The sequence below is a fragment of the Crocodylus siamensis genome, unplaced genomic scaffold (assembly GCF_052110815.1).
Source record: "Crocodylus siamensis isolate JL-2025a unplaced genomic scaffold, ASM5211081v1 HiC_scaffold_307, whole genome shotgun sequence".
In the NCBI taxonomy this organism is placed as follows: Eukaryota; Metazoa; Chordata; order Crocodylia; family Crocodylidae; genus Crocodylus; species Crocodylus siamensis.
In genome coordinates, this window is record NW_028324717.1 from 1 (window position 1) to 9,340 (window position 9,340).

Sequence of the window (9,340 nt, forward strand, 5' to 3'; positions counted from 1 at the left end):
ATCCCTGGGGGGGTCAGCCTCTCCAGCCGCAACTCTTCCATGTTCAGCTGATTACAGTCCTGAGCCAAACTGTGCCCTCCGGATCTGGTCAGTCTCAGGTGGCTAAGAGCTGTCCATCCCCACTGCTCTGCTTCTGAATGCACAGCTCCCACTCTCTGACTGGGGCCTTTTGCCTTGGACACCAGTGTCTCTACCCAGCCGTAACGCAGAGCTACCCTCTATCCAGGGCACGCTGAGATCCCTGCCTTCTCAGCACACAATACAGATAGCCGTCACCATCACAAATACACTTGGCCAATGCCCAGGACCACCACAATGCCTGAACAGAAGGATTCTGGGTTGTCAGCACAGGAATGGGGCTGGACAGAGCTGGCTTTTCCCGTCCCCCACAACCAGAGGAGCAGATACCCCTGCCCTCAGGTCATGGAGAACACAGGGCTCTACTGAGATCTGCCCCCTGGTGCCCTAGGCATGCCTCCTCTCAGCCCGCCAACATAGGCTTGGTTGGAGGAGTGATGCATGCATGCTGCTCAAGGCTGTGGCACCACAGAAGAGCAGAGCAGCATCTGTCATTTCCCCAGAAATGTTGCCTCATCTCTGCCCTGTTCCTTCCCTTCCCCAGCTGCAAAGTCCTTCACAACCAGCAAAAGAAAAACAAAGAGTCAAAATTCCTTATCTGTATTGTTCAATGCTAGGGGCAGTCAGTGGTTTGTACAGAGAAGCACGTGGCTCCTCTCCCAATATTTATCAAGCAAAGCTCCAGCTTCCCCTCTACCTCTGTGCAAAGCTCTTCCCCCAGTGGACCTTTCCAAGGGACTCTGGGGAGGGGAGAGGGGGGCCACAGGCTGGTCTCATATAGTGCATGGTGACTGTCTTCAGCACTTTCATGGCACTGCCTCCAGCCCTTCCCCTCCACCCCACTTTTCCATCGCCCTCCTAGGGTGATATCATGGGCAGTTTTGTTGATATTACAAACAGAGTTCTGTTGGAAGCTGGCTTTTTTCCACTATACAGGTGTTTTAGCCATTAGGTTTTTTTTCTAAGAGCTTTTACTGATGATGAGTTCAGGCTACTGCCCAGGAACCTCCTCCCCAACACCCCCTGCAAACCTACAGTCCCAGCTTCCAGGGTACCTTCAAGCCCCCTGCCCATCTCCCTGGGAGCTGCCCAAGGAAAGCGACCACCTCCCTCTGCTTCCAGACCTCACAAGGGAAGGGCTTTCTCCTCAAAGACTGCTTCTTGTAGTCTCACAAATTCGATAAAAATCATGGGTACAAGGGTTGTTTTTCCAGTTCCTGTTCCCTTGTTGATTTATATCCATGTGGAAGACAGTGCATGTCTCATTGTCGCGGACACTTGGTTCCTTAGGCCTCCAAAACCTGCAGAAGAGAAGCTCTAGGGTCATAAATGCAGCGGTGGGTGGCCCATGGGGGAAGGAGCCAGGGCAGGTGAGGAGGAAGGAACAGTGCGAATCACGGCCTATGAGTCGCACATTCCCCCAACTCCTGCTGTGCTGCTTCCTGGTATGGATTGGCAGCCTCTGATCATGTTGCCCCAACAGATATGCTCTTGGCCAAGCCCTTCACTTCAGAAGGGGACAAAGGTTTCCCCCTCTCTCATTCACACACATGTAGATACCCACATACACCAATGGTTGGCAACCTTCAGAGGCATTTAAGTTTGGGTCAGATGCAGGCTGGGAGGTAGGAGGGCACGTGCTAAGATCCAGCTGACACTGCTGTTTTTTCTGCCCTCACCAGCACAAGGGAAGCAATTGCTGCTAAAGACCCTCAGCACTGACTGCTGTGGAAACCCCATGCCTGCAAGCTGAATCAAAAAGCTCCAGGGACTGGATTCAGCCCAGGGGCCAGAGATTGACAATTCTTGCATTACGCCATACACAGATGGATTAACATGGACTACACAAAGAAACAGTGTTGTATCCCTACTCCCTGCCTCTTTTCTACTTCTCTGCCCCTCACACAGACGCACGTGCATTACTCTGCTGGTAACAGGGCCCTTGCCAAGGAATACTCACGTTGTGGCCTGGTTATACGGGGTCTGATCCACCCAGTGCCATTGGCCTTCCACCTTCTGGGAACTGAGACCGATGTAGTAACTCCTCTCTTGCCTGCCTGTAATAGTTCCTTTTAACAAATTAAGCAGGAAATCCTTGACAGTGTTCTTCCTTTGCCTGTCTGTAACATCTTTTACCCAACTGAGCAGGAAATTCTGAATAAAAAACCAAAATGCCATCTCACCAGCTGCAAGTGCTGAGCGGACAGCAGGAGGCAGGGTCCCTGCAGGGTGAGAACGGCAGTGGTAGTGCAATGGAAACAAACAGAATTGCCCACTCCAATGCCAGAGCCAGCCTGCATGCGGGGAGGTCCCACCCATAGCTAGCTCTGAACACCCCCCACCCCCAAATCAGATACCTGCTCAGCCTCGGTGCTGATCACCACCAGGTGGGACCCCATTCCTGTGCAGTTTTTCTGGCTCTCACCCCAGGGTTTGGTGTCAGAGGACAAGTAGTAGCAGCTGGTATGAAAGGGCTTCCAGCCCACAGGGCAGCACATCCAGACCCGTGCTGGGAGGGGAGAGAAAGTCAAGGAGCATGACATGCTCAAGAGTAAAGGTGGGAAACCCCTGCTGGTGCTGACTCTTTTCCACTCCCTGCTGAGGATGCAGGATTGTTTCTTCAGTTTAGCTCATTTGACTCTGTCCTTCCCCACCTCTCCGTCTGTGTCCTGCCTAGCTTAAAGCTTGCACTGCCAGATGCCGCTCTTGAAGATGTTCAATAAGCTAAGAGCAGACTGATGCTCATTACCTAACACATTCTCACCACACACTGCTAAATCCTTGTCTAGACAAAGGCACCAGATTCAGTTAATGTGGTTGCACCTTTTTCCCTGGGCAGGTTGGTGTGCTGTCTAATGGTCCTCAGTGTCGGGAAGTAGTTCTTCCTGTGCTTAGAAGACAATGTTGCCTCTTCCCTACCCTTCGTCTTTCTGAACAGACCTCCTGGCCTCTCTGCACAAGTCCGTTGCTAGACCCGCCATAGGTGTGTGCTATCGATCCAAAGCTGTGTGTGCATTGGGTCACAGCCATGGATGCTGATGCTGGGGTCAATCCCTGCCCCCTCACTCTCTCTAACACTATCACTGACCTTTACTCTCCCGTGTCTCCAGGACACAGTGCCACTCAGTAGAGGTCTGGCGCAGAGTCGTGTGCTCTTCACAGCGCTGTCTAATGAGGAGAACTGGAAAAAGAAGAGGGAAAAAGAGAATGGGTACTATAGGAGGACTGGGCGCCGGGGCAGCCGTGACACCTCCTGGTGGCCATGTGGCCCCTGCCCCTCTTCCAGCCACTGAGGGTACCCTCCCCTTGCTCTCACTTGCCGCACCTTGCTGAAATCATTTGACTGTAAAAAGGGAAGCTGCCCCAGGGTCCCAGAGCAAACGCTCATGTGTAATTCAGTCAGCAGGACCCTCTGGGACCTAGCTGATCCCAAACCTGCCCCTCAAGCACTAAGTGAAGCCCTCCTGGCCCTGTCAATGCCCTGGGGCACCAGTTGCCTTAGGCTTAAGGGCTGCTCATGCCCTCTGCTACCCCTACAGCTGCACCCATACGTCACAGATGTTATTCAGACAATGTCCTGGGCCTTGCTGTAGAGGCCCCTGCATTCTTGGCTTTCATAGATTCATAGATCCATAGAAGCTAGGGTCAAAAGGGACCTCAACAGATCATTGAGTCTGACCCCCTGCCTGGGCAGGAAAGAGTGCTGGGGTCAGATGACCCCAGCCTGATGCCTATCCAGCCTGCTCTTAGAGACCCCCAAGGTAGGGGAGAGCACCACCGCCCTTGGAAGCCCATTCCAAATTTTGGCCACCCTTACCATGAAGAAGTTTTTCCTGATATCTAGCCTAAATCTGTTCTCTGTCAGTTTGTGACCATTGCTTCTTGTTACCCCAAGAGGTGCCCTGGTGAACAGAGCATCTCCGATCTTTTGCTGTGTCCCCCTAATGAATTTGCAGGCAGCCACAAGATCACCTCTCAGCCCTCTTTTGTGGAGGCTGAAGAGGTCCAGGTCCCTCAGTCTCTCCTTATAGGGCTTGTCCTGTAAGCCCCTGACCGTGCAGGTGGCTCTGCTCTGGACCCTCTCAAGTCTATCAGCATCCTTCTTGAAGTACGGCACCCAAAACTGGACACAGTACTCCAATTGCGGTCTGACCAATGTCGCATAGAGGGGAAGTATCACTTCCTTGGGTCTGTTTGTCATGCATCTGCTGATACGTGATAAAGCGCAGTTAGCTTTGCTGATGAAAGCAAACTGTTACTCTGCTTGCCAGCCTCCGGCTATGCCCACTTCTTCCAGCCTGGCTTTCTTGGCCGCACATCTCTCCTTATGTAGGCCTCTAGGCCTCTGGCACCTGTCTCTTCCCCTTCTTGGGCTCTGGGCTCCCTGATCTCAGCTTCATCTTTCTCAGGTTTTGGGCCCCCAGGCAAGGCTTTTCTTTTTTCCTCTTAGTCCTCTGGTAACCCTGACTTGGGCAAAGCTGCTTATGCAACCCTCATCTTCCTGGGTCCCTGACCCAGGCTAGCTGGCTCTGGTGCTGCTTAGTCCCCTTTTGATCCCTGATCCTACAGGGCTTTATGTGGCGTTCCTCACAGGCACTCCTCTAGCCTTCCTGTTGCCCCCCTTAGCCACAACCTGCTCCTCCTGTTTCAACTTTAACACAACACAAATACAAGCAGCTGCTCACAACAAAAATATCCCCCAACTCTGGGTTGATGTCTTTGGGCAGGCCATACCTCCCTTTGGGCTCTCACCTCCCAGCTCTCATGGGTGGCTAGGGCACTTGCCAGGCTGCCTTCTGCAGCCCCTTTCCCCAGGAGACCAGTTCCTTGCAGCACGCAGGGTAGGGCTGTGTGAGATGACCCTGGCTGTTTCATTTTGAAGCTGTTTTGATGTCTTTCGAGCTCCAAATTGAAAAATCAAAACAAAATGAAAGCCTTAGAAACAGCTTTGAAACAAAACAAGGGCACTCAAAATGTTTAGAAAGTTTCGACATGTTTTGAGTTTTGAAGCTGGGCTTGGCTTCAGGGCTGGTCCCAGCTGGCAGCATCAGCCTCCTGTCATCCCATGCAAATCCAGGGGGTGCGCCCCATAGGAGGATTCTGGCACAGCCCACAGCCTTCCCAGGGAGCCCCAATCTGCGCATTGGATGACAGCATGCTGTTGCTGGCAGCTGGGGCAGGTGGCAGGAGCCGCCTGCTGTGATCCAGCAGGCAGATCGGGGGGCCCCCACACTCCTGGGAGGAATCAGTAGAGCCCCATAGCCCTCACGGGGTTACGAGCCCTCGATCTGCCTGCCGGATCACAGGAGGCTGGTCCTGCTGCCTGGGACGGCGCTGGGCACAGCCCACACCCAGCACCGGGAAGATTGGTGCTGTCACCCATCCCAGGCAGCAGGAGCAGCCTCCTGTGATCCGACAGGCAGATCGGAGGCCTCCTGCATCCCTGGGAGGAGTCAAGTATCTCCTTGAAACTTGGCAGACTTCATGCCCTCAGAAGGGGCTACCATCTCTGCAAGTTTCATCTAAAGCAGGCTAGAAATGACAAAGTTAGAGGCAATTTTGTGCTTCCCCGTTATAGCCTACAGGCAAAATGTCAAAACAGAGCTGAAACAATCTAACAGTTTCAACGAAACAGTTTCAATGAAACAAAAAGGAACAGTGCTTTTGAAATTAAATGAAACTTGAAACGAAACACTGTCCTGGCGAAACGTAGAAGTGGAAGTTGAAGTGGAACAGTGCTGTTTCGCACAGCCCTAATGCAGAGCCAGGCTGCCCCCCTTGTTTCTAGTGCTGGGCTTATGTGCCCTGGAGCACTGCCCCGTTAGTACAGGGGTTTCCCTGCTATTTAATAGGCATCCTGCCCCTCCCTGCTGCAGCTCTCCACCAAGCTGCTTGCGGCTTCTACTCTCAGGCTACCTGGACAGCCAACTTCTGACCGTGCAGCTAGCTCGTGCTCCACTGCCTGCTGCACATTTTTCCTTAAAGTAACAGGATCCTCCAGCTCCCTGTTATAGGCACAGTGTTTCCTTCCTCTTCCCCTGTGTATAACCTGGGATTGCCATCATCTTCTGCTCAGAACTATCCTGACATGACCACTGCATTCTAGTCTATGCAAAAGCCAATAATAGACTTCTGTGGATGGAGAACTTGGCACCTACTTCAGCTCCCTTAATCCATGCCCTAGCTATTGAGCCAGTTCTTTTGACTGACAGCATCCATCCAAGATACCCCAATCAACAAGACAACAGCAGCATGTGACAAACATAGGGAAAGGCAAAGCAGCAGTTATCAGGCACACCCCAATAGCAGGGTTCTTCCTCTTCCCTTTATTTCCCTTCCCTTCCCTCCCTCCTCTCGCCATGCTAGGCAGCAGCAGACATGTGGCCCTGCAGTGCAGGCTGTTCCCAGAATCCAGGCAGCCATAATGGAGATCCCCGGACCATAAGACTCACTCAACATGTGTGGGATTTTAGGTCCACTGGAGTCTGGGTTTGGCACCTTCTGGACTCATGGTATCAACTTTCTCTCCACTACTTGGCTAGTGCCTGGGCACAACAGTTTGGGGTTGAAATGGACTGATTGAAATAGGAGGAAACTGGCTAATTGAGGAGCAAGCAGATTGTCCTGTCACCTGGACCCATGTTCGGCTTTGGGCAGAGACAGAGGCCAGGTGCCTCATAGGATGGCCATAGCCCCCCATGTCCATATCTGACAGAGCAGTTCCTCACCCCTGCTGAGATTTGGTTGCTCCTGATGTCGGCATGTTTGAGACTTACTTCCCCTCCTCCACCCCGTCTCTTCATCCCAAATCCAAGTAAATAAACAGCATCCAGCACCCACCAAGGCAGCCACACATGACACAGGCTTTGAGAGCGAGGGCAGGAATAAGAACAGTCCAGAGGCTCAGCCAGGGACAGCCTCCTCTCTCCTCTGCAGGGCCTGAAAAACACAAGAAAGGAGCAGAGATCTCACACACTGCCAGAGACAGGAGAGCTTGAGGGACCAGGAGGCCACCACCCCGCTGCTTCTTCCCAACACAGTGTCCTAAGACAGGGGAAGGGATCTCCTGAAGACCATAGCCTGGCTCTGCCATCTGAAATTAAAGGTGGGTCAGATGCAGGGCTTGAGGCCAATATTGGGTCTCCCACTGCAACTACTTTGGCTCTTGCCTCTTTTCTCTTCACCCTCCAATGCCTGCCTCTGCCTAACCCCTGGCTCTGCACTACTTTTCTCTCCCATTTCTGTATCCTACAATGCCTCCTTTACTCTCCCGCAATCCTCCCTCTGCCCCCCTGTGTGCCACCTCCTGTCTCCCTCTCTCTCTCTCCCTCTTCCTCTCCCTGCCTTTTCTCCCTTCACTTCCATCTCTTTCCATCTATCATCTTTGCCCCTTTCTAGCCTCCTTTTCTGTGCTGCTTCCCCTCTCCCAGTTCCTTCCTTGTTTTCTTTCAACCCAGCTCCCCACCTCTCCCATCCGCTCCAGTCATGACTCTCTTTTCTTTATGTCGCTGCTGCCTCCCCTCTCCCATATGCAATTGCTGCTTAGCCAGCTCCACCCAGTGGGTAAATGGGGTTAGAAAAATCAGAACAAAGTGGAGACCAACAGGGTCCTGTCCAGTGGGCTCTTTCCCCTGGGAGAATGACGACAGGGTTTTCACAGGATCTGGTAAAACCTAAACTGGTAAAACAGTGACCCAGCTGGCTCTCATGTGGGAGAGGATGTTTAAGGCTGGTATCACCAAAGAAGCTTGCCTTGGTTAGTTACAGACATGTGGCAGCCACCCTTCTTTAGGCACTATTTATCTGTGTCACCGCAGGAGACAGGGGGTCACTACATCTCCCTCTTACATTTTATTCTCTTCCCTTTTTCTCATGGCGTGCTCTGCCAAGCCCCAAATCTTCTCAGTTCCCTTCTCTCTATGGGTCTCTTCCCTCCTCTCCATCCTCTGTTTCCTCTCAAACTCTTCTCTTCCTTTGACCTCATCCATTTCTCCCTCCTCTGCCTCCTCCAGCCCCTTGTTTCCGCCCACTTCCCTCAAAACACAAGAGAAGAAACCCCAGTGATCATGTTACCTCCAGGCCTGGGTCTCCTCTCCGTGCTCATCTTTTCTGCCAGGAGCTTGCTCTCCCCTCCCTGCTCCCAAGTCTCCTATTGCAGAGCATACTGCCTGTCCAGGGCTGGTGTCCAAGGGGACCTATGGCCCAGGCTGAGAGCCAGTGCCTGGAGCCAAACCAAGGGCATGGAGAGGAGAGGAAATTGCATCAATTCTTTTGTCATTTTGTTTCATACCGGATGCTTATTACCACAGAAAATAGACTACTAGATTCTAGCTTAAGACCCTGCTTCAAAAAATATACACAGAAGCAGAAGGAAATGCAGAAGTGAAAGAGGAACGTTCTCTACCTCCCAAATATTGTCATTTTACAAAGAATCCCGCAGCTTTGTAACAGGCAATGCCAGGCCCATCTCTGCTGGGCTTGGCCCTGATTTGTGGAGGCACAAGAAGGGAGAGTTCAATCTGTAAGTGGTAAAATTGACTTGGTATGAATGAGCCCCATTGATCCAGGATCCAGCCTCAGATAGAGCAGTAGGTGGTGGTTAGAGATTCTCTTCTGACGGGGCTGGAGGCACCTGTCTGCTGACCTGGCCTTTCTTCCCAGATTAAGTATTGCCTCCCTGGAACCACCCCACACAGGTTCCCATGGCTTATGCAATCCTATGGGTAGCCTTACCCTACGCTACCCATCTCTGCGGGCACTAGGAATACTGCCCGATCTGACCTGAGCAGACCAAAAAGGACCACAGAAGCCTGGCATGAGGAAGAAGCAGTTGCAGGTTTTCTCCCCTGTCTTCCTGGTTAAGCGTAAAGGTCCAGGAAGGTTTCTTGAATCATAAAGATACAAAGCTGGAAGGGACCTGAAGCAATCAGCTAATTCAGTCCCCTCTACAAAGCAGGATCATCCCTGACTGAACCACCTTAGACAAGTGCTCATCTAACCTGCCCGTAAAAAACTTCCAAGGATGGAGATTCCACAGCCTCTCTAGGTAGTCAGGTCCAATGCTTAACTACTCTCAGCCCAAGCTCAGCCTAATATCCAGTCCATATTTCCCCTGCTGCAAACTTCCCTTGTGTTATTTGAAGACAGCTATGAAACCCCTCCTCGGTCTTGTCTTCTCCAGACCATACAATCCCAGTTCTTCTGCTCTCTTTGTATAAGTCATGAACACCTCTGGATATAGATGAAAGGCACAACTTACACA

The 9,340-nt window shown here is 52.0% G+C and overlaps 1 protein-coding gene across 3 annotated transcripts; it reads right to left on the minus strand.

Annotated features, from left to right (window-relative positions):
• Positions 1-43: 43 nt before the first annotated feature.
• On the minus strand, positions 44-8,283 carry LOC149851733 (C-type lectin domain family 4 member D-like). Of its 3 annotated transcripts, none has more exons than XM_090030433.1 (6): positions 8,152-8,283; positions 6,919-7,017; positions 3,167-3,259; positions 2,436-2,587; positions 2,039-2,232; positions 44-1,379 (listed from the first exon to the last, which is right to left on the minus strand). In XM_090030433.1, the coding sequence occupies exons 1-6, from the start codon at positions 8,180-8,182 to the stop codon at positions 1,226-1,228; spliced, it is 723 nt and encodes a 240-aa protein (XP_089886559.1). In that variant the 5' UTR covers positions 8,183-8,283; the 3' UTR covers positions 44-1,225. The 3 variants fall into 3 exon arrangements, with proteins under 3 accessions (XP_089886559.1, XP_089886560.1, XP_089886557.1); XM_090030434.1 differs by lacking the exon at positions 8,152-8,283 and adding an exon at positions 2,262-2,300 and having other exon boundaries at positions 2,039-2,147; positions 6,919-7,343; XM_090030431.1 differs by lacking the exon at positions 8,152-8,283 and having other exon boundaries at positions 6,919-7,343.
• Between the last annotated feature and the right edge of the window lie 1,057 nt (positions 8,284-9,340).